Source organism: Rattus rattus, chromosome 7 (assembly GCF_011064425.1).
Source record: "Rattus rattus isolate New Zealand chromosome 7, Rrattus_CSIRO_v1, whole genome shotgun sequence".
Taxonomy (NCBI): domain Eukaryota; kingdom Metazoa; phylum Chordata; class Mammalia; order Rodentia; family Muridae; genus Rattus; species Rattus rattus.
The window spans coordinates 33,324,030-33,349,068 of NC_046160.1; the positions used below are offsets into that span (position 1 = coordinate 33,324,030).

Below are 25,039 nucleotides of genomic sequence, written 5' to 3' on the forward strand. Positions count from 1 at the left end.
CCCTTCTGTGTCTTTGGGGTTGTTGTCGTTGTTGTTGTTTTTTTTTTTTCTTTATTTTTTACTCCACATAAGCTTCCGTCCTAGTTTTTGTGGTGAGGTAACATAAGCTTTCCGTGTAGAGCAATGGCTTTACTCTTTTCCTGTACCCACATTGGAGGGTGCAGTAATATCTTAGCTTGTAGATGAGAAAAATAAGGCGCCATTTGCTTATTGGTGTGTGTGTGTGTTTGTGTGTTTCATAAATACTCCAAGAAGAGCAGTCTGTGGTTGAAGTAGCAAACATATGTCCTATATGGAAAGAGGCCTGAGGTGGCCATCTTGTGCTCCAGAACTGGAGTGTGCTCGGTGGTTGTGCCACTGCATGGCGGTTCTCCAATAGAGCAGGACAGCGGTGCAGAGTAGGTAATGACTGACATGAAATGTATATGGGAAACGTAGGCTCTACACTGTGTGATAACACTTCAGGAATTTCATATATTTTTGTAATCGAAACACAGAATTCAGATGTGGGGGTTAGAAATGTTATTTTTAATGTCACTGCCTTTATAATTCACAGTGTTATTTGCATCTGCTTTATCTGGAATGGGTCATAAATTTAGGAGTCTGATTTTAGTAGATGAAGCTTGTGGGTTACAAATGATCTTTTCCAGCTGATTCTGTAATTAAAGTGTGATTTCATCTAGAATTATTAAATACCTCAAAAGTCTGCAAGCTACAGAAAATTCAAGGTTTGTTTCTTTGGCTGATTAATGGCGCTATTTAATATTCTATTGACAGTGGAGCTGGATGTGGAGATACTGACTTGAGTCCAACATGCTTTGTTCCCCTAGCTGCAGCAAAAAATTATTCCCGACGAGGACCAGCTGATGGCGATCGCGCTCGAATGCATCTATAACTGCGAGCGGAGTGACCAGCTCTCACTCTGCTATGACATCTTAGAATGCCTCCCACAAAGGGGATGTGGGTAAGGAGCCCCAGGAATCCAATCTCTTCTCAGTTTACAAAGGCACTGCTTTTCTGAATGTCTATCAACAGAAAACTTTGAGCCTGTCAGAAAGATAAGCGCCTGGGAGATAGCTCAGTGGTGGGGTGCATGCTCAGTATTCACACGGCCTCGAGTCCATCCCAGCCCTGCAGAACATTAACCATAGAGAGATGAAATTAAAATTGTCTGTCATCTTGGTGTCTAGAGATAGCCTTCATTTTTCTGTTGCTATATGGGAGTTCCACTGTAATTATAATTTCTGATCTTCCATTCAATGTGATCATTACACACTGAAAAGTAAAAAATAAGGCACTGTAACAAGAATCCTCTGAAGTCTACAGCATGACTTCATGGTTCTTAAATTGGGCTTTAGTTTTCTTTCTTTTCTTTTTTATCTTCGTATTTATGGACTACTTGTGTTTATTCTGTGAATTCTTCCTCCTTATTCTGTAGTCAGTAGTTCTCTCCTTCGACATCAGGTAGCTGTCATTCCTTCTTCCTTTGCAGTCTAGTTCCTAAGTGTCCCACAGGGATGCTCAATACCAGGCAGCACCCGTATCTTTATGCCTTTGGTACGTCAGCCAAGGCGCTCCCCTTCGCTGGTCTTCAGTTTCTTCAGTAAAATTGAATATTTAGTCAGGGAGCCTTCCTTGTCATGGGTTTCTTCTGTCCTTGTGTTCTCTATCCCTCTTCTCATGTCAGGGAACTGTTGGTTTTTACTAGATGCGTTATAGCTCTCTCCACGTGTTCAATCTACCCTGCAACACTTGTTGCATAGACTTGGATACAGGGAAAAGATGAATGGAAGATGATTTTGCACAGTAGCAGAGTATTATCCCGGAATCTGACCTTTTGATTTTCATGATGAAGGTTGTTTTCACAAAGTAGTGGATTGGCTGCCATCATATTGATCCAGCTACCATAGGAGCATCACTAATGGTCATCCTCCTTGTCTAATGAACCAACATACTAGATGCCACAGCATCCCTTATGAAAAAGGAGTCTTGTTCAAGCTGTTTAACCCAAATCCCAGCAGTCCCTTGGGCTGAACTTATGGCTCACTGCTAATGCAGGTGCTTCATACCTGCAATAGTGAGTTTTCCTCAAGAGATGTGAGTCAATGCTTTTCCCAGGTACGGTGCCAGCAGTTGACCAGAGGGCAATCTTAAGTCAGCGCTGTGAGCTGAAGAGGTTAATGGTCTTACTTCTGTGGCAGGGGTGCCAGATGCGTAGATGACCCCAGAACAGCCAGACTACTCTAAAGGCTGAAGTGGGCGGTGACTTCTGTATAGACGGCGTATGGCCTTCAGCTAACCGTTCGCAGTTTTATGTACTGTAATACCCCCTAAACTCCAGGCAGAATCACATACACTTGGTGTGGAGGAGGTGGCCGAAACCTCACGCTAGGTCTGCTGACCTCCGCTCCTTCCTTCCTTGACAGGCTGTCAACAGGCCCAGTCTCAGGTTTGCTCCTGATTCATCACGGCTTCTCCAGATGAAAGTGGTGATAGATACCATGCTCATAGGATAGTGTTCAACAGCAGTGCAGAAAGAGACCGATGTGACGCCTTAGGAAAGCAGTCTCCAGCACACAGAATCTCACACCATTTATGGGGCAACTGGTCTTCTCACTGTGAAAAGTTAGTCATTTAGAAAAACACATTGTTAAGAGAGGCCACATTGTACTATAAGGAGCATAGTCCTCTCCTCATTTGCAAGTATAAAGTAATGTATGAACATAGTTGAAATGAAGATTTTTAAGACAATAAATAGATAGCTATTTGGTTCTTACTTTCCCAATATTCGGTTCCACTAATCTAATCTTAATTTATTGAATTGATTCAGTGAAATAGGCATATGTGACTTTACCATATGCTTTTGGGTGTGCTCAGACCAGAGATGGGCCTGATAGTCCTTATGCTATCAGTACCTCAGGGAAATAGTGCAGGACCCTGGAGGTCTTTGGATGGTATGTAGGAAATAAGCCTCAAATTTTAGTTTAACAGTGTAATATTATCATGTATAAGAGAAGCACCCTTTTCTCCTCCATATAATTGTTTTATATTTTATTAAAAACTCACTTCTAAACCTAATTTTTATGTTTTATTTTTAGGCTCAATACAAAGGTAACCTCATCTCTTCATGACATGGTAGACCAACTGGAGAAAATTCTCAGGTGAGTACAAAACACAAGTCTTCTTGTCCCATGCTTGCTAAGCTGCACCCATGGCCTGCCTGTCTTTTATGCCTGGTTTGAACATGTAGTCCCTTGACTCTCTTGAACATTTTCTCAACGATGTGTGCACTGTCTTACTCTAGCAGAGTGCTGGGATATGAATCTGATAAGCTTGAGTGTGCATGCACATGTGCTGTTCTCCCAAGCCCAGTACTTCTCCTCCCTGGTGTAGTCTTTGCTGGGGTCTAGAACTCACTAGTGTAGACCAGTGTGCATCGAACTCACAGGTAATCCTCCAGCCCCTAATACTCACTCCTGTCCTGTTATGTACAGGTGTGTGCTTCTTTGTTTGTTTGTGGGATTTATAAAAAACATTTTGCCATGTAGCTCAGGCTAGTTCTAAACACAGTGATCCGCTTCAGCCTTCCAGAGTAGGGTTAATAGGTATGAGATGCCATGCCCAGATAAGCTCATATTCAAGTCCAAACACTTCTACTCACTAGCTGTGTGACCTTTGAACCTATGGCTTTCTTACGTATAGTAGGTATTTCATTACATGGTGAAAGTGCTATTAGATTAAGAAGCCAAAGTCCCTCACACGTTCTAGACACACAAGAAATGTTCATTTATACAGCACAGCAATAGTTGCATCAGTCAGCAAACAGTGCCTATTGCATTGGTAAGATTTGGAGCATAGTAGTCTGTGTGACTAACTGTTGGGGTAATAACAAGCTGTGTTTGTTTGAACTTTAATGTTTTTTTTTGGATATTCTTTTTTTTTTTTTTTTTTAAAGATTTATTTATTTATTACATATAAGTACACTGTAGCTGTCTTCAGACACACCAGAAGAGGGCATTGGATCTCTTTACAGATGGTTGTGAGCCACCATGTGGTTGCTGGGAATTGAACTCAGGACCTCTGGAAGAGTAGTCGGGTGCTCTTAACCGCTGAGCCATCTCTCCAGCCCTTTTTTGGATATTCTTAAATTTACAATGAAATGTTGCATTTGAGCTGTCTTTCTCTGAGACTGAAATATTCTTAAAGTGCCCTTTAGGGAGTTTGGTATTATTTACTAGGATTCATTTTTATGTGTTATACATATTGTAATTTTTAAGTATTATGTTATAAAATTATACTATCTTATACTTTAAAAGTGAAAATGTTATACCATAAAATGTATCTAGGTATTATATATGAAATTGAATAAACACTGGGTGCTGTGAATGAACCTCAGTTGGAGTGCTCGTACAGTGTGCACAAAGCTTTGATTCTCAGTCTCTCTCCTAAAATGTCCATGTGCTGGCCTGTTTGGGTCATCCCAGCACTTGGAGGTGGAGGTAGGAGGATCAGAAGTTGAGTATCATTCTCAGGTGTGTTGCAAGATCATGGCCAGTCTGGAATATGAGACCTTGCATCAAAGTGAAAAAACAAACAAATGCACAAGGAAAGGAAGGAAGGAAAAAAGGAGGCAAAATAACAAAACAAATTATTCTTTTTTTTTTTCCTTTTTTTCGGAGGTGGGGACCAAACCCAGGGTCTTGCACTTGCTAGGCAAGCGCTCTACCACTGAGCTAAATCCCCAACCCCAAATTATTCTTTTAATATGTAATTACTGATGATATAATTTTATTAATAGTGTGTATATAGAAACACATCATTATTTGGAAACCATCAGTTTTTTTTTTTCACTCAAACTAGAGATGGTAGTGTAAAAATATTTTAAGTTGCATTTAGGGGAACAGAATGCCCCATGCACCATATTGCTTGTATACTGCCAAGCCCTGAAGCCTAGTACTAAAGTGACACATTTGTCTCATTACTGTGCATGCTTTCTGAGTGGAGGCAGATTGCCAAAGACATTTTGAATTATAGATTTCATCTTTTGAAGATCATTTATTCTAGGTATAGTCTAAAAAAAGCTAATGAGAACTATATTGTTTATCTCTAAGGATAATCTAAATTCTTAAGACATTAATCGCTTGGTTTGACCAATGTTAAACATTTCTTCTTTCACTTATAGTGTGTCTGAGCTTTTGAAAAACCATGGACTGGAGAAGCCAGTTTCGTTTGTGAAGAATACCCAGTCCAGCTCCGAAGAGGCTCGCAGCCTGATGGTTCGACTGACCAGGCACACTGGGCGGAAGTAAGTGATGATCACGATTGATTGGTTGCCTGTTTTATTATTTATGTTGTTTTATTTCTTGACAATCAGCCAGTTATCTAACTGTTCCATAACATACTGAAGATATAGAGCATATACTTTGATAAGATTTGACCTGTGCATATACCCATGATACATGCCATCATGGTATTCACAATGATGACCACGTAGTCAGGGACCTTACAAGTTGCTTCTTCACAGTGCCTTTCCTCCTTCTCATGAAGTCCTCACCTACTCTCCGAGCTGCTACTCTTCATTTTTCTGTCCTTTTCCATATTCTTCTCTGTCTGTCTCTTTTACTTAGCATCATTTATTATGTGGTTTATCCATGTTGCACCGTTACTCGGTAGATTATACTGTTTCATTTACTGAATAGTATTCATGTGTTAGAGTCACTGTGTAATCTGCAGATGCTTGCCTACTAGTGGATATTACAGTTTTTTGAGTTTTGACTTTTACAAACACAGCTTTTAAAAATATTAATTTTTCAAGTGAATATATTTAATTTCTTTTTTATCAATACATAATGGTAGATGGCAGGATTATATGCTGAATGAAGATGATGATGATAAAAGAAACCCTCCAAATACTCTGTTCGGAATCCATACAGTTGGCTTTGACACCAGCCAATCAGCCTTGAGCCTTTCATTCCACAGGGCAGCGTGTCTTCTGACCTATTCAGTGTTTTCAGTATACATATGTTGTAATTGCATGGAAAACTGATTCCTAGGTATATGTGGTGGTGATTTGAATTAAATCCTTTTCAAATTGTTCATTCTTAATGTAGCAGCGTGCAAATATGTGTGTGTATACTTGTGAGTTGGAATTTTCCTCCATAGCTCTGACTGGCTGCAAACTCATAATTCTCTTAAATCTATGCCCTGTCTTCAAAATTTGAGGGTCACAGGTATACATCACCAGAACCGATCAATGAATCTTGTATATATTGATCTTGTGTCTTCCAGTCTTGTTGGATTTACTTTATATTGTTGATTGTATAACTTAATTTTTATTCTTGTTGCATAACATAGCTCTACCAGATTTTAGATACTCATATTTTCAATTGAATAGGTAGATAAAAGATAGTAATCTTAACAATTTTAAAAGTAGAGTATTTGTGTTTAGCAATTTTTAGCCTTTCTATGTCATCATTAAAGTAGTACATTTATTCTGATGGAGCTATGAATTTTGTTATATCTCTTTGGGAATTTATTTAGCTGCAAGAGAACTAGCAAAACCAAATTTATTAGTTAATAACTGCATTTCTTGTGCCCCCATACTTAGTAGTTACATTTCTTAGTTGTTCATTTATTTATAAAGTTTTATTCATGATATTTTTGAATATTTTGTTAATATTCACATTTCTTAGTCATGAATATGTGAAATTTCTATTCATCTTATCATATGAATATTTTGTTCTTGTCAATTTTGTGACAGTTTAATGCTTTAATATCAGCCCATGTAAAAGCAAGAAATATTGTACCTTCTGGGTCTGTCTAATGTATGCAATCAAATGTGAGGGAGAAAATAGATTGTCTTGTAGAAAAATTGGCACAACATTTCAAAGATATTTCCAACTATGTGAGAGCCAAATGGCCCATAAGCATACTGAGAAACATTCGGCCCATTCTACTAGTTGTTTGAGTGAATCCACAGCAAAGCGTCAGTGGGAAGGACCTGTGACTTGGCACTGACTGTGGGACAGTAGGTGGAGAGTGTGACATGCAGAGGATGACATAAAGGTAAATATTTAGAACGGGGGACTCTGAGATAGAGTCAGAGCTTGGAAGTGCTCCCTATGTGTGTATGAGGAAGTTACCTTCAGAATCTGTCACGCTGGGAAGGAATAAAAGTGTAGGGAAGCCTGGAGGGTGATCTTAAATCCTGGTGGAACGGGGAACAAACTTGCTGTCAATAGGATTAAATAATGAATTGTTAGAGATATAGTTGAGTTTGATAGAAGAAGAAATAAAATTCCAATACTAATAAGATAGTAAAGATACTTAGCTTACATCCCAAGTACAGTCAAATTCTCTGTGCCTGGAATATCCTAGCGTTTTGTGCCTTTCTTTACTCACTGTCCCTGTCTCTCGTATAGTGTTTATTAACAAATGTATGTGCCTTAGGTTTTCTTGTAGGTTGTAAGTTACAGCCAATGGGATTTAAATGAGAAGGAACGTACACTCTATGGCCCTGTGAATTACTGGCTGACTGGTCCAGCCTAAAGACAACTTAGAAAGGGTCAGTGTTCCCAGAGTGATGCTGTGTAACTCTAGGACCTGTGCCTCCACAGTTGGAGAGCCTTGTTCTTGCTGTTGAGTTCCTTATTTGCTTCTGATGTGCCCAGTGTGAGGTTCTATCCGTGGTGATCTGCTCACAGTGAATGTTTAGGAGAACATGCTCTCACTTTGAAAATTGTCAGCTTGTTATCTGTCTTAATACGTGAGCATGCCTACACCTTCAACACCTCTAAAACAGTCTCATGTACATCATAAATGATGGTGGAGCCATCCAGTTCATCATGAATCTAGATTTTACCATCATGAGTGTGGTGCGTCTATACCTGGGTTGGGGGTAGTCTATCTCAAATACAGACTTGTAACTAATACTCTATACTCGGCCATCTTATTAGCTTGCTACACTCTCGTTTCTTAAAATCCGCTTTTGATTCTTATTTATGGGATATATTCTGGAAAGGGCCATTGTAAATGATGTGTTATAATTTATTTTAATTAGGATCTCTACTTATGGCTAGCCATGTGTGAGGGAGCATTTATACCATCTGTCCTAGTGCTGATAGCTTCCAGAGGAACAGCTGGGCTGTGAGACTTGTGTTCAGCCTGACAAGACCAGGGTCTGCTTTTGTTGGGCTAATAAGGTGGACAGGAACTTCAGACATTTTGTTACTTCACTGCCTTTAAACCAAATCTGAAAGGAGTCCCACAATATTTTTGAAGTCTATCAAAAAAGTTCAAGGAACAAGAGAAAATACTGATATGCTTACTATATAGGTTATTCTGGAATATTTATAGAAGCAGCAATGTGTTAGATGTTTGTGTGCCAGAGAAGTATGCATCCTCATGTGTTTCATGGTACATGAAACAAAAAGAATTTCCCATTTCATGTACTAATAGAAACTATCATGATAGCGAGGCATGTGCTCATTCAGTTTTTATCATGAGGACCAGGGCAGTTGCTGTCTCAGCTCCTCGTGGGGGAAGGGGAGTGAGCAGGGTGGGGTCTGGGGGAGGGTGGGTGAGCTGGGGGCAGAGGCAGAAGAACTTCTCCAACCCAGGCCTCGTGGCCAGCCCGAGCCACACAGTGAGACTCAGCTCCGAAAGCACAAGTGTGCAGGGGAAAGGTTTTTAGGTCACTGTATGCCCAGCACCTATCTCGTCCTTTTGTGCACATAACAGATAGAAATGGTGGGTGTTGCTGTGGTTGGCATAGCATCTCTCTTTGTAGGTCTAGCTGTCTTGGAATTATGATGCCCCTGCCTCAGCCTCTTGAATGCTGGGATAATAAGTTCATACCACAGCCCCTGGTAACAGTGATGATTTTAAATGATGATATATTGAGATAAACAAGACAAAAGATTCATGTAAAAGAAACTGTTTTGTACTTGTCAACCCCAAAAAGCATCTAGCATTTTCAAATGTTGACTTCTGTTATTGTCTGGGACTTCATGATTAGAGGTAAACACAGTGATTCCATGCTCAGGTACATTCAGGTAAGATGGAATGAGAGAGAAGCAAAGAAACTTACAGATGCTCCCCTTCCTGTTGTTTTAGAACATACTTAAAACAAAATGTCTTTAAGACCTAAAATCCACCCATTTGTTCCCATTTCTCAAATGCTTTATCAGGAAACTCATGTGCCTTTTGTTTACTGGACATTAAGTTACCGAGAAGGGAGTCTAGAAGTCAAATGAAAACCCTGAACTCCATGCAGGTTACTGAGCCCATTTGTATGTTAGGAGCATCTCGCAAGTCTGCAGCTACCCAAAGTTTATCTTACCCATTCCTCATGATTTCCTGAATTGGGCTTTGAGTAAGGACCGTCTAATTCAGCAGTATAATGCGTCCATACCACAAATTCATGACCGTGGGTGAAACTGTTAGCGAACCCCCCTTCCCTGCTGTAGGCGACTCTGCAGCTTGGGAAACAGACAAGATGGTTTTTCATCATGGGATTGGGAAGCCCTCCCTGGCCCTGCAGAACTGCTGAGGTTGATAAATGGCCTCTGTGTATACTGTAGAATGCTGTGCTCTGAGCACGATAGCCATCACCTCCTTCAGAGCAGCTATGATTCTTAGCCTGTGGACTGTTGATGTTCCCTTACAGAAAGGAGGGAAGAGGAGAGTCATCAGCCTACGCTTTCCAGTCAGCTGTACATAATCTTGCCCTGATTTCATGTGGGCTCCTGGGCTGGGGAGGCACTAGAGTTTATATACCATGGAAGGTTAATAGACTCCTCTGACTTCCTTTTTTTTTTTTTTTTTCCCCAATCTGGGGGAAAGTGAGCCTTTCCCATGGTCTGGCTGCTTTGGGTCACCTAGGTGTCTGTGAGTAACCCCCATAAATTTCTCAAAGAAACTCTTTAGGGAGGGAAGTATGTTTATGGCTCACCATGGAGAGAGTTTTCACAACATTGGCTGGAGATGGCAGGATTTAACAGAACCAGCGGTAAGTTTGGGAACAGCGGTGGCTTTTCCTTGTTATGGGCTTTAGACAGCTGAAGCTATGCTCCGTGAAGGAAGATCATCTGCAGCAGACATTAGAATGAATCTCCCCATATGGTGTGGAATGTTAGGTCAGTCTCTTTGCTGCTGTAGTCGCTAGAGGGTTGCTGTTTTGCATAAGACATGGGACTGAGGCCAGAGTGACTGCACAGAGTAACCTGCAAGTGTAAAGAAGGAACTACAGTAGCTAGAGTCCTTCACTCTACAAACTACAGTAGACATGCAGCTAGAGTCCTGCTGACTAGGGGAGGCCTCTTCCCCCACAGTGGCAGGTACTGTGGGGTTCACTGGCTGCTCCCAACAGCCCACCCTTATTCAACTGTCAATTAAGATTTTAAAGTCTTCAGAAGGTTTTCCATCAACCCTACCCCGCCCCAGGAGGATAGATTCAACATAGATTTTTCTGCAGGTAATGGCTGTGCAAGCCCCACACTGGCCTGTGTGTTCACTCATCTTATAGTTCAGAACATCGCAGGGTTAATGCACATTTATTATCTTGTATTGCAGAGTAATGGGGTGAGGGATGTTGGAACCAGGTATACACTCATTCTGTCATTCCAGGACCGTGAACATTAACTGATAAGTATGGTGATAAGAGGGTGCAGACAGAAGCTTGGTCTAGGGATCAGTAATGACATTTCTCTCTCATGTTACATTGTTTGCCCAGCCAGTGTGGCCTCTTAAGGCCTGTGTGTCTAAAGGAGGCCCTGGCTGTCTGCAGCTGCTATACAATGCCAGCCAAGATTCTGTCAAGCCCAAGGGATCAGGAGTGGGCATGAGTACAGTCCACTCAACAGCCTGGATGAACTAAACCAAACACTGTCTGGATTGGAGCTGAATGCTTTGGTCGTTCTTGAGTATGCTCACTGGCCTCCCCTTTGAGGGGAATCTTGATAATTATGTCCTAGGAATTATTGTAAAAGACTACTGTCCTTTTTGGAGTCTGACACTTCTTCCTAAAGCAGACGGCAATGCAGTAATCAGCGTGAGGCTCTGGCTTATTGTCCCTGGCCTGCCACCTGAGAGGGCAACTCCTGAAGGTCACTGTTTTCGTTGCTTCTGAACTTTGCTGTCAGAATTCCAAGTAAAGCAATGGTTCCCAACCTGTGGGTCTCAACTGTTTCAGAAGTTGCATATCAGATATCTTGCATATCATATGTTTACATTATGGTTCATAATAGTAGCAAAATTATAGTTATGAAATAGCAACAAAATTATTTTATGGTTGGGATCACTACAACATGAAGAGCTATATTAAAGATTCGCAATACTAGGAAGGTAGACCCATGGACAGACTCATGGCTCCAGCTGCACATGGAGCAGAGGATGGCCTTGTTGGACACCAATGGGAAGAGAAGCCCTTGGTCCTACCAAGGCTGGATTCCCCCAGTGTGGGGGAATGTCAGGACTGGGGGTGGGGTGGGGTGGTTGGGTGCGGGGACACCTTCATAGAAGAAGGGGGAGGGGGGATGTGATAGGGGGTTTATGGACAGGAAACTGGGAAAGGGGATAAAATTTGAAATGTAAATAAAAAAATCCAATAAAAAATTTATAGAGAGCCACCAGCCTCCAGCCACAGTGCTGGTTGGTCGTTGACTGTTCTTGTGTGCCAAACCTGATTTAACTGTGGTTTAAGGTTGCTTCCTGTGTCTTAATGTTCATGTTAAATTTCAGAAGACTTTGGGTAGCTGGGTCTGGTGGCTCCTGTCTATAATCCTTACATGCTAGAGTCTAGGGTAGGAGAATCAAGAGCTCTATGTGGGTTCAAGGCCAGTTCAGTGGAGCTATAACGGGACAGTGTCCCAACAAAAAATTACCAAACTAAACAGAAATGCCTAAACAACCAAAAGAAGACCTGTGTAGAGTGCAGCGAAGAAGAAGAAGAAGAAGAAGAAGAAGAAGAAGAAGAAGAAGAAGAAGAAGAAGAAGAAGAAGAAGAAGACGACGACGACGACGACGACGACGACGACGACGACGACGACGACGACGACGACGACGACGACGACGACGATGACGACGACAACCATGACGATGACGACGGAGGAGGAGGAGGAGGAAGAGATGATGGAATTTGAAACTCACACCTGCCTGTTTTTCTACTTCATTTTGCTGTTTTTTTTTTCTCTATAAGAACTCTGTTTACCTTTTGTTGTAAATTCAAGTGAAATTTAGCCCTATGGACTATTTGAAAATCAGAGTGTGCAGGATGGTAGTCCCTGGAGGGCTCTGGGGTCAGCTTTCATGTTTTGTTCCTTTCTTTACCCAGGCAGCCTTCCGTTGGGGAGTCGCACTGGAGAATGCTGCTGCAGGACATGTTGACCATGCAGCAGCACGTGTACACATGCCTTGACTCCAGTGTTTGCTATGAGGTAACTCAGGCTGTAGAATACTCCCTTTTCATTTTGGTTGTTGTGTTTTGCCGCAATGGGGAGACTGTAAGATGTACCGTATGCAGTAGATTAACAACTAGTGATGGATTAGCGCGCCATCCTGCCTCCCTCACTCTGCTGATGGTAGCAGGCTTCTCCTTGATTCCCGCGTTCATATCTACTGCTTTACATTTATTCACAGACACGATGGTCTCCTGCATACAACCATTGCTTGTTCCAGATCACTCTCTAGCTACCAGGTCTTGTAGGGAAAGCTGCAGCAGTCCGAGCCTCCCAGATCATTCCTTCCTTGGTCACTCTCTAGTGTTCTCCATGTTGCAGTTGCTCCCTCAAATAGGATGCCTGTCTACCCTTGCTGTGACGGTGTGCACACCACTGCCTCTGCCTGGAATACAGTCTCTTCTCTTACTTGGAAAATTCCTGATAAATCTTCATGGCTAGGCTGACTACCTGCTAGGACCTCATATAAGTTGCCTCCACTGTAGCCTTTCTTTAATATAGAGCTGTGTACACATGGGTTCCTTTGGTTTTGACCTTGAGATTCTAGGTGGGCATTTTACTATTCTGCCTTTGAATATCTCTCCACTGAGAAAACATTAGAAAGCATTTTTAAGTCCTGAGAAGGTCCTAGAAGATAGTAATATAGACTTGACAAAACTAAAGCCTTAATATCACCCTTTAACATATACTGTATCATCTGATTTTGGCTGTTAAATATTGTTGTCTTTGGAAAATAATTTGAAAGCACAGTGACATAATGTAGAATATGGTGAACAAAGACTGACCTGCAGCCTATTGAATAAAATGCGAATTGCTCATTTTGGCAGGACTGTACAGTTCACGGTGAGCATCTGCAGTTCTTTTTCAGTCTTGGCCCTGGTGCTCTATGGCTTTCTTGAAGGAATCATTGAAAGTTCATTTAGCTTGTTCTCAGGTGTGCCAGTTTCACCTGGCAGACACTAGTGAGTAGGGCTGCCCATTCGTTCTGTGCCTTGGGTCACAGCCTGTATTAAGTGCACTCTTGTTCTATGAAGTGAGCTCTCTTAGCAGACATCACATAAAGGCTTGTGTAATGTTACACCTTCCCAGGAGAGTGAATAGTGAGGTAATGCTACAGAAGCTGGGTGCTCTGACATGGAGCAAGAAGCAGGTCCTCTCGATAGTGCTGCTCTTATCACAGTCTTCATCCTCCCATGAATGCACGGAGAATGTATGTCACATCAGCAGTGTAGGCTTAGGGGTCACATTAGTATTTTCCTGGCACAAGTAATCTTAAGGAATTAATTTTAAGGGAATCAGTGACATTAGTATAACAAATTCTTCAAGGTACCTTCCATCAGTGTTTTTAATTTCATTAAAATACACCTTAATAGACAAGTTGGAAAGCCTTCAGTGCTCCATGATAGAGTTTTGATGTTTATGGTAAGTTTGTGTTTATAGTCTGACTCTTTCCTAAGTATGGATTCAGATGAGGCTGAGGAAGCAGCTTAGTAAGACAATACTTGCCCACTGTACACATACTTTGATTTGACTCCTGCTCCCCATGGGTGAAAAAGACTCTAAATTCCTGTGCTGTAATCAATTGCGAATGATGTGCATCAGAGATGGTAGTCAAACCTCTGTTATAGTAGGCAGAATAGGTCCAGTTGAGAGCAGGGCAGCACGTCTGATAGCTGACTAGTGGATTTTCTTTATTGATTATTTACTTCACATATGGGCAATATATGTAGTCCAGGCTAGCCTAGGGCTCAGTTATCCTGGTTGAATCTCTCAAATACCGGGATTACAGGTGCGTGCCATGACACCCAGTTTCAATTCCAGTTTCAAATGAATGAACTATGTAAACTTAAATCTTTATTGTACTGCTTTCAATAGCACGATTTATTTGTTTCATCCAGTGAAATAAATGTCTATATAAGGTGAAATTTCTTTTATTGAGGTGGAATTCATAGAACAACTACTTCAACATAGACAGTGCATGCTTACTTAGTACATACATGATGTCATGCAGCCCCTAGTTCTAGGGTAGGTACTGTTTTGGTTTATTTCGTTTGGAGTTCTTCTTTCCCTGAACTGAGCCTCCCTCCTTATCAGGAACTCTGGGTTTTTCTTTTTCTCAGATATTTACAGAAAGCCTTCTTTGCTCCAGTCGCCTGGAAAACATCCATCTAGCAGGGCAGATGATGCAATGCAGTGCCTGTTCGGATAATCTTCCCGCTGGTGTGGTCCATAAAGGAAAACCCCAGTACAGGGTCAGCTATGAGAGAAGTATTGACTTGGTTTTGGCTGCCAGCAGAGAGTACTTCAACTCTTCCACCAGCCTCACTGACAGCTGCATGGATCTGGCCAGGTAGGACGTCTGTGTTCTGTGAGTGCTGGTGCAGGTCCAGTGCAGATGTCTCAGTTGCATGTTAGGTACACTGCATGGGGTGATGTCGTGTTCTGAGCTGCTAGAAGGATGCAAGCAATGAATTATGAAATTCCTGAGTCCTTCCCCTTCCCCCTTACTGGTATTCTTTTGACTGAGTCATTTTGCTCATTACCTATAAGCTGTTTCCACTTTTGTTAGAAGATGTTCAGAGGTTCATCAATGAATTTAAGTTCTGAAATTTCAGTATTGTGGGCAGTGTTTATCTCCTTTGCATAGACCTATTCCAAAGTCAGTTCCAGGTAGAAATTTCTAGATTTTTCAATTTGGTTCTTCTTTTGGCCTATAATTAGTTCATTCCCCCTACTTAACATGAGAAACAAGGTATATTTCTGAATTTTTGTCATCCACAAAACATTGCACCAATCTTGAGAGAAATTTATGAATTGTAATATTTCAAAGGCAGATCTTTTTAAAACACAGAGTCCAATAAAACTCATCGCCAAATATATATTACCTCTGAGTGTTAAATACTTCAGAAAAGTCTTTTGTATTAGTCCTTTATTATTCTATTGCTATAAAAACATCCTGAGGTTTGCCTTCAAGCTTTGTAGGCAGTTTGAGAACAGAACATCACAGAAGAGGACCTTCCTCCTATGGCGAGATATGAAGCCAGCAGGAAGCGTCAGTCTTAAGAGTTATAGGCTCTACCTCTTAGTGGTCAGTAGTTCCCAGTCCACCTTCCTAATGCTGCAATCATTTAATACAGTTCCTCATGCTGTGGTAACCCCCAACCTTAATTTTATTTTGTTGCTACTTCATGCTGTAATTTTGCTATTGTTATGAATTGTAATATAAATATCTGATATGTAACCTCTGCATAACGTTCCTGTGACTCTCAAAAAAAAAAAAAAAAAAAAAAAAAGCTGGTTGCTGCCCTCTCGGAGAGCTCATAAGCAACACCCAACTAGCAAACTTGAGCCTCGGGACCACAGGTAAGTCCAACTTTTCTGCTGCAAGTGACCTGCCTGGTGAACTCAGGACACAGGCCCACAGGAACAGCTGAAGACTTGTAGATAGGAAAAACTACACGCCCGAAAGCAGAACGCTCTGTTCCCATAACTGGCTGAAAGAAAACAGGAAAACAGGTCTACAGCACTCCTGACACACAAGCTTATAGGACAGTCTAGCCACTGTCAGAAATAGCAGAACAAAGTAACACCAGAGATAATCTGATGGCGAGAGGCAAGCACAGGAACCCAAGCAACAGAAACCAAGACTACATGGCATCATCGGAGCCCAATTCTCCCACCAAAGCAAACACTGAATATCCAAACACACCAGAAAAACAAGATCTAGATTCAAAATCATATTTGATCACGATGCTGGAGGACTTCAAGAAAGACATGAAGAACTCCCTTAGAGAAACACAGGAAAACATAAATAAACAAGTAGAAGCCTATAGAGAGGAATCACAAAAATCCCTGAAAGAATTCCAGGAAAACACAATCAAACAGTTGAAGGAATTAAAAATGAAAATAGAAGCAATCAAGAAAGAACACAGGGAAACAACCCTGGATATAGAAAACCAAAGGAAGAGACAAGGAGCCGTAAATACAAGCATCACCAACAGAATACAAGAGATAGAAGACAGAATCTCAGGAGCAGAAGATTCCATAGAAATCATTGCCACAACTGTCAAAGATAATGTAAAGCGGAAAAAGCTACTGGTCCAAAACATACAAGAAATCCAGGACTCAATGAGAAGATCAAACCTAAGGATAATAGGTATAGAAGAAAGTGAAGACTCCCAGCTCAAAGGACCAGTAAATATCTTCAACAAAATCATAGAAAAAACTTCCTTACCCTAAAAAAGAGATACCCATAGGCATACAAGAAGCCTACAGAACTCCAAATAGATTGGACCAGAAAAGAAACACCTCCGTCACATAATAGTCAAAACACCAAACGCACAAAATAAAGAAAGAATATTAAAAGCAGTAAGGGAAAAAGGTCAAGTAACATATAAAGGCAGACCTATCAGAATCACACCAGACTTTTCACCAGAAACTATGAAGGCCAGAAGATCCTGGATTGATGTCATACAGACCCTAAGAGAACACAAATGCCAGCCCAGGCTACTGTATCCTGCAAAACTCTCAATTAACAAAGATGGAGAAACCAAGATATTCCATGACAAAACCAAATTTACACAATATCTTTCTACAAATCCAGCACTACAAAGGATAATAAATGGTAAAGCCCAACATAAGGAGGCAAGCTACACCCTAGAAAAAGCAAGAAACTAATCATCTTGGCAACAAAACAAAGAGAAGAAAAGCACACAAACATAACCTCACATCCAAATATGAATATAACAGGAAGCAATAATCACTATTCCTTAATATCTCTCAACATCAATGGCCTCAACTCCCCAATAAAAAGACATAGATTAACAAACTGGATACGCAACGAGGACCCTGCATTCTGCTGCCTACAGGAAACACACCTCAGAGACAAAGACAGACACTACCTCAGAGTGAAAGGCTGGAAAACAACTTTCCAAGCAAATGGTCGGAAGAAGCAAGCTGGAGTAGCCATTCTAATATCAAATAAAATCAATTTTCAACTAAAAGTCATCAAAAAAGAAAAGGAAGGACACTTCATATTCATCAAAGGAAAAATCCACCAAGATGAACTCTCAATCCTAAATATCTATGCCCCAAATATAAAGGCACCTACATATGTAAAAGAAACCTCACTAAAGCTCAAAACACACATTGCACCTCACACAATAATAGTAGGAGATTTCAACACCCCACTCTCATCAATGGACAGGTCATGGAAACAGAAATTAAACAGAGACGTAGACAGACTAAGAGAAGTCATGAACCAAATGGACTTAACAGATATTAATAGAACTTTCTATCCTAAAGCAAAAGGATATACCTTCTTCTCAGCTCCTCATGGTTCTTTCTCCAAAATTGACCATATAATTGTTCAAAAACAGGCGTCAACAGGTACAGAAAGATAGAAATAATCCCATGCGTGCTATCAGACCGCTCCTGGGCCCTCCCCCACGGGAACCCAGAGGCCTTATACAGTTTCCTCTTGGGCCAGGGATGTGGGCAGGGGTGGGCAGTGTTGGTGGTCTCTTCCGCTCTGCAGCCTCAGGAGTGCCCACCTGACCAGGCGGTGAGGTCTCTCTCCCAGGGGGTCTGGGAGCAGAGAGCTGCTGCGGGCCGGGATCCGCGGGTGTCGGACTCCTGGTAAACACAGGAAGTGCCCAGTCCTAGAGGAATTCTGCCTCTGTGTGTCCCGAGTTCACCAGGCAGGTCACTTGCAGCAGAAAAGTTGGTCTTACCTGTGGTCCCGAGGCTCAAGTTCGCTCGCGGGGTGCTGCCCATGAGCTCTCTGCGGCGGCCCACAATTACTCTTACACCTAAACCACACAAAGACCCAACAAAGAAAGAGAACTTCAGACGAATTTCCCTTATGAATATCGACGCAAAAATACTTGATAAAATTCTGGCAAACGGAATCCAAGAGCACATCAAAACAATCATCCACCATGATCAAGTAGGCTTCATCCCAGGCATGCAGGGATGGTTTAATATATGGAAAACCATCAACGTGATCCATTATATAAACAAACTGAAAGAACAAAACCACATGATCATTTCATTAGATGCTGAGAAAGCATTTGACAAAATTCAACACCCCTTCATGATAAAATTCCTGGAAAGAATAGGAATTCAAGGCCGATATCTAAACATAGTGAAAGCCTTATACAGCAAACCAGTTGCTAACATTAAACTAAATGGAGAGAAACTTGAAGCAATCCCACTAAAATCAGGGACTAAACAAGGCTGCCCACTCTCTCCCTACTTATTCAATATAGTTCTTGAAGTTCTAGCCAGAGCAATCAGACAACAAAAAGGAGGTCAAGGGGATACAGATCGGAAAAGAAGAAGTCAAAATATCACTATTTGCAGATGATATGATAGTATATTTAAGTGATCCCAAAAGTTCCACCAGAGAACTACTAAAGCTGATAAACAACTTCAGCAAAGTGGCTGGGTATAAAATTAACTCAAATAAATCAGTAGCCTTCCTCTACACAAAAGAGAAACAAGCGAGAAAGAAATTAGGGAAACCACACCCTTCATAATAGACCCAAACAATATCAAGTACCTCGGTGTGACTTTAACCAAGCAAGTAAAAGATTTGTACAATAAGAACTTCAAGACTCTGAAGAAAGAAATTGAAGAAGACCTCAGAAGATGGAAAGATCTCCCATGCTCATGGATTGACAGGATTAATATAGTAAAAATGGCCATTTTACCAAAAGTGATCTACAGATTCAATGCAATCCCCATCAAAATACCAATCCAATTCTTCAAAGAGTTAGACAGAACAATTTGCAAATTCATCTGGAATAACAAAAAACCCAGGATAGCTAAAACTATCCTCAACAATAAAAGGACTTCAGGGGGAATCACTATCCCTGAAGTCAAGCAGTATTACAGAGCAATAGTGATAAAAACTGCATGGTATTGGTACAGAGACCGACAGATAGAACAATGGAATAGAATTGAAGACCCAGAAATGAACCCACACACCTATGGTCACTTGATTTTTGGCAAAGGAGCCAAAACCATCCAATGGAAAAAAGATAGCATTTTCAGTAAATGGTGCTGGTTCAACTGGAGGTCAACATGTAGAAGAATGCAGATCGATCCATGCTTATCACCCTGTACAAAGCTTAAGTCCAAGTGGATCAAGGACCTCCACATCAAACCAGATACACTCAAACTAATAGAAGAAAGACTGGGGAAGCATCTCGAACACATGGGCACTGGAAAAAATTTCCTGAACAAAACACCAAATGCTCTAAGATCAAGAATCGACAAATGGGATCTCATAAAACTGCCAAGCTTCTGTAAAGCAAAGGACAATGTGGTTAGGACAAAAAGGCAACCAACAGATTGGGAAAAGATCTTTACCAATCCTACAACAGATAGAGGCCTTATATCCAAAATATACAAAGAACTCAAGAAGTTAGACCGTAGGGAGACAAATAACCCTATTAAAAAATGGGGTTTAGAGCTAAACAAAGAATTCACAGCTGAGGAATGCCGAATGGCTGAGAAACACCTAAAGAAATGTTCAACATCTTTAGTCATAGGGAAATGCAAATCAAAACAGCCCTGAGATTTTACCTCACACCAGTGAGAATGGCTAAGGATTAAAAAACTCAGGTGACAGCAGATGCTGGCGAGGATGCGGAGAAAGAGGAACACTCCTCCATTGTTGGTGGGATTGCAGACTTGTACAACCATTTTGGAAATCAGTCGGGGGTTCCTCAGAAAATTGGACATTGAACTACCTGAGGACCCACTTATACCTCTCCTGGGCATATACCCAAAAGATGCCCCAACATATAACAAAGACAAGTGCTCCACTATGTTCATAGCAGCCTTATTTATAATAGCCAGAAGCTGAAAGAACCCAGATGCCCTTCAACAGAGGAATGGATACAGAAAATGTGGTACATCTACACAATGGAATATTACTCAGCTATCAAAAACAATGACTTTATGAAATTCATAGGCAAATGGAGGAACTGGAAAATATCATCCTGAGTGAGTTAAACCCAATCACAGAAGAACACACATGATATGCACTCATTGATAAATGGCTATTAGCCCAAATGTTTGAATTACCCTAGATGCACAGAACACATGAAACATAAAACGGATGATCAAAATGTGAAAGTGTCACTCCTTCTTTAAAAGGGGAACAAGAATACCCTTGGCAGGGAATAGAGAGGCAAAGATTAAAACAGAGACAGAAGGAACACCCATTCAGAGCCTGCCCCACATGTGGCCCATACATATACAGCCACCCAATTAGACAAGATGGATGAAGCAAAGAAGTGCAGGCAGACAGGAGCTGTATGTAGATCTCTCCTGAGAGACACAGCCAGAATACAGGAAATACAGAGGCGAAAGCCAGCAGCAAACCACTGAACTGAGAATAGGACCCCCGTTGAAGGAATCAGAGAAAGGACTGGAAGAGCTTGAAGGGGCTCGAGACCCCATATGAACAACAATGCCAAGCAACCAGAGCTTCCAGGGACTAAGCCACTACCCAAAGACTATGCATGTAGTGACCCTGGACTCTGACCTCATAGGTAGCAATGAATAGTCTAGCAAGATCACCAGTGGAAGGGGAAGCCCTTGGTCCTGCTAAGACTGAACCCCCAGTGAATGTGATTGTTGGGGGCACTGCAGTAATTGGGGGAGGATAGGGAGGGGAACACCCATAAAGAAGGGGAGCGGGAGAGGTTAGGGGGATGTTGGCCCAGAAACTGGGAAAGGGAATAACATTCGAAATATAAATAAGAAATACTCAAGTTAATAAAAAAAAACAATAAAAAAATACAAAAACAAAAACAAAAAACAACCCACAGCTCACAGGTTGAAACCCGCTGGTTTAGATAGTACCTTCCTGGGAACAAGCTCCTAAGTCATGAGCTATAGAGAGAAATGCGCACCAACCGAAGCAATAAGGGCAGGAGGTTCATGCTTTGTAACAGTGCCTTAGGTGTGCCTCTCTGTGCACGTCTCGGCCTTGACTGTCACTGTAACTCTGCTGAGCATCCTCTAGGTCACACTTTGGAAGTCCCAGTCTGCTCTGATTTTCTTGGAATTCTCCCTTTTACACCATACTGAGCTTCTTTTCCTCTGTTCTAGAAACACTTTTTAAAACTTGCTTCCCATTATGAGGGCAATTGGCAGTATTTCTGATGAGCATTTCTTACATCTGTGGTATTGTTTCTTGGTCAAAAAGCTGAGGAAAGCTGAGAACCTCCTTAGTATCTTGTGACCCTAACCTTCCAACTCTGTACCCCAATTTTACACTAACAGTCTGTAAGAAATTTCTGCACTTTGTTTCATTTAATTACTCATTTCTTATTTTAAGAAGATACTTCAAGCTTACTCATTTGAATATTTCTTACTTTGTAAATCATATGTAATTTTATAAAATTAACACATTATACATTTCTGTTATGACTTTTTTATGTTAATGTATACAAGTGTGTGAACAGAAGCATTTCTGTGTGCCTCACAGCCTTGAGCGATTACCCTTGATTTGTTCATCCTCCTTTTGTCTGAATTGAGTTGGTTTCAGTTCCCCTCTTGTCAGTGCTGAGCGCTAGTAAAGCATGAGGGTAATAGTCTTCCGGATCTAGACTCCTGAGTGTCCACCCCACCCCAGCTAGTCCATAGCCCTGCAACATTGGCTTCTTTTAGAGGTAGCCTTGAGCGCCGTGGTGAGCCTCTGCATGTGCCTTTGTACGTGAATGAAGATGCAGCTGTCTATGTTCATGTGCAGCCAAAGGATAATGTCTTTCTCTAGTGTGTGTACCTTAATCCTTTAAGATAGTCTTTCACTGTACCTAGGGCTGGACAGTTTTTGGCAATACTGACAACAGCCAGCAGGTTCCAGGGAATTTTATGCTGACTACCTCTAGTGCCCGGTCTCCTCCAGCACTAGGGTCACAGTGTCATGTACCCATGCATGGCTTTTCAGGTGAATGCTGGGGACCAAGTTCTTATGCCTGTGCAACAACACTCATAACGAGGGAGCCAGCTCCCCTTTATCCCTGAGGATCCCTTTTCTCTATTGAGATCTAAGTGTGTTTGTAAGGATCATAACTGTGGCTGTTCTGTAGACGATGTAGAGTAATTGGTAGGCAACAGGTAAGCACTTTATGAAAGTTAATGGTACCAGATGGTTTGAGTTTGTTTCCTGTTAGCACATTAGACACTGAAGTGTCCTTTCTGTAAGCATAATAGGCACTACTTGGATGTGTTTCGAAACCTATTGCTAGCCCTAAATTTAACTTTTTATTGTTGGTAGTGGTGTTCATTTTTTTAATAGTTGATTCTCAGGGATCTTTTTTGTTTTTATAAAAGGAGTTCAGGAGTTTGGGAAATTGTCAGTTAAAGACCTGAGTTTCAATCCTTAGTATCTATGCAAAGAAACACACAGGGGCATGGATCTGTATCACTCTTTGTGGGGTAGGATGGGATGGGAGGGACCACACAGGCAGATCTCTGGCACTCTGTGGCCAGCCAGTTCAGATTCAATGAGAAAATCTGTCTCAAAATCACTGTGGTAAAGAACAGCTGAGACAGATAGTTGATGTCAGCCTCTGGCCTCTGTGTTAATATGCACACACATGAACAGCACACACATGAACAGCACACACACACACACACACACACACACACACACACACACACACACAGTCCTCTCTAGAACACAGGAACATTGGGCTTGCCTGTTTTGTTTAACCTTATTTCCCAGGTTTTCAGCTGTCACTTCTCATATCATTTTCTCTATTTTAGAGAGAGTGTATATGTGAACATGCATATGGATGGATGCTCATGGAGGCCAGAATTGGTTGTCTGATCCGCTAGATCTGTGATAGACCATTGTGAGCCTCCTGACATGGGTACTTGGAACTGAACTCCAGTTTTCTGGAGGAACTGTGAGAGCTTTTAGCTGCAGAGCTAACTCACCAGCTTGCTCTGTCTGTCTGTCCATGCAACCAATTTTATGCTATCTTTTGAAAGACTAATTGTCATAATAATAAAAATTCTCATATAATTTTATGCTTTTCATTTAATCTTCAAGCTCATTTACAAGTGGTTTTAGTTGTGATAGCTATCTAGGTTCACTTTCCCTGTAAGTTTTGCTAGTTGTTTCAACTCTAGCAAAGGTAAAAAGCAACACTTTCCCCTACTGCTATCTTATGTTAGAATTAGTTTTTTCCCCCCTTTCTTTTTTTCTTCACACTGCTATTGAACTTGACAGAGTTCTTTAAAGTAGTTAGCAAATCTTTTTCCTTCTCTCTGGGGATACTATTTTTATTTCAAATGCTAGACATGTCAAATAGAATAGCCTTTGAAATCCAGGTTGTGTTTGACCTACAGCTTTTAGGCAGGTGTTTTGTATAAAATCCTCTTGTGCCTTCACTGCCTCTCTTTCCGTCACAGAAGGATCTACTTTGACTTTAGATGATCCCATGTTGTACTGGATCCTATGTCTATATAATGTTTATATAATTGTGGCCTATGAGTCCCAAAACATATGTGTGTACCATGATATTGCGTATATAGAAAACATCTCTTCCATTCCTATTAACTAGCTTTTCCTTAGTGATTCAAAAGATGTCTGTGCTGGATAGTTTATATCAACTTGACACAAGCTTGAATCACTAGAGACAAGGGAGCCTCAATTAAGAAAATGCCTCCATAAGAGCAGACTATAAGCAAACCTGTAGGACATTTTCTTAGTAATTGATGTATGGTGGTGCCATCCCTAGACTATTGGCCCTGGGTTCTATGAATAGGCAGGCTGATCAAGCCATGGGGAACAAGCCAGTAAGCAGCGCCCCTCCATTGCCTTTGTATCAGCTCCTGCCTCAAGGTTCTCACACAGTCCTGGAGTCCTTCAATGGTGGACTATGATATGGAAGTCTAAGCCAATTAACCCTTTCCTCGCCAAGGTGCTTTTTGGTCATGGGGCTTTATCACAGCAATAGAGACCTTAGCTAATATAATATCTGAAGGAGGTAGATTGTTAGTTTGCTTAACTTTACTCATTTGTTTATAAAGTTAATGTCCTCTGTGTCTTCAAAATGGATAATTGTTATCTTCTACTTTTAAAAATAATGACTCATTGCTGTGTACACATAATTTTTATGCCGTGCTTTTTTGCTTGTATTCTGTATTGAATATCTTTTTATCTGGTAATATGCACATTAGCTTCAATAGTTTTATTTTTTGAGTGTTTCTTTATTTTATAATTTGAAAATTTAATTTTTTTCTGAATAATAATATATATTGTTTTCTAAAGTTATATATAATGTATCCAAATCACATAGGTTCAAACAGTTGACATTTAATGCTTTATTATATTTCTACTAATAATGCAAATAAAAATAATATAATAACCATTATAACAGTTTTGATATATGATATGGAATATCTAATATTTTATATATAAAAATGTATATAAATTATGATATAATTTAAGATACTGGGTGGCATTTGCCCTATAAATGAAATTAAATTATATGATAGAATAATATTTTATAATGAAAAAAATTTCAGATTACTATTTTGATTTTACATTTTAA

General features: G+C 40.8%; 1 protein-coding gene across 1 annotated transcript in view; it reads left to right on the forward strand.

Annotated features, from left to right (window-relative positions):
• Positions 1-25,039, forward strand: part of Nbas (NBAS subunit of NRZ tethering complex) — a 367,894-nt gene that overhangs the window by 109,896 nt on the left and 232,959 nt on the right. The window contains 5 exon segments of the mRNA XM_032907488.1: positions 831-964; positions 3,099-3,161; positions 5,183-5,305; positions 12,332-12,434; positions 14,576-14,805. Coding sequence (XP_032763379.1) covers positions 831-964; positions 3,099-3,161; positions 5,183-5,305; positions 12,332-12,434; positions 14,576-14,805 — 653 coding nt within the window.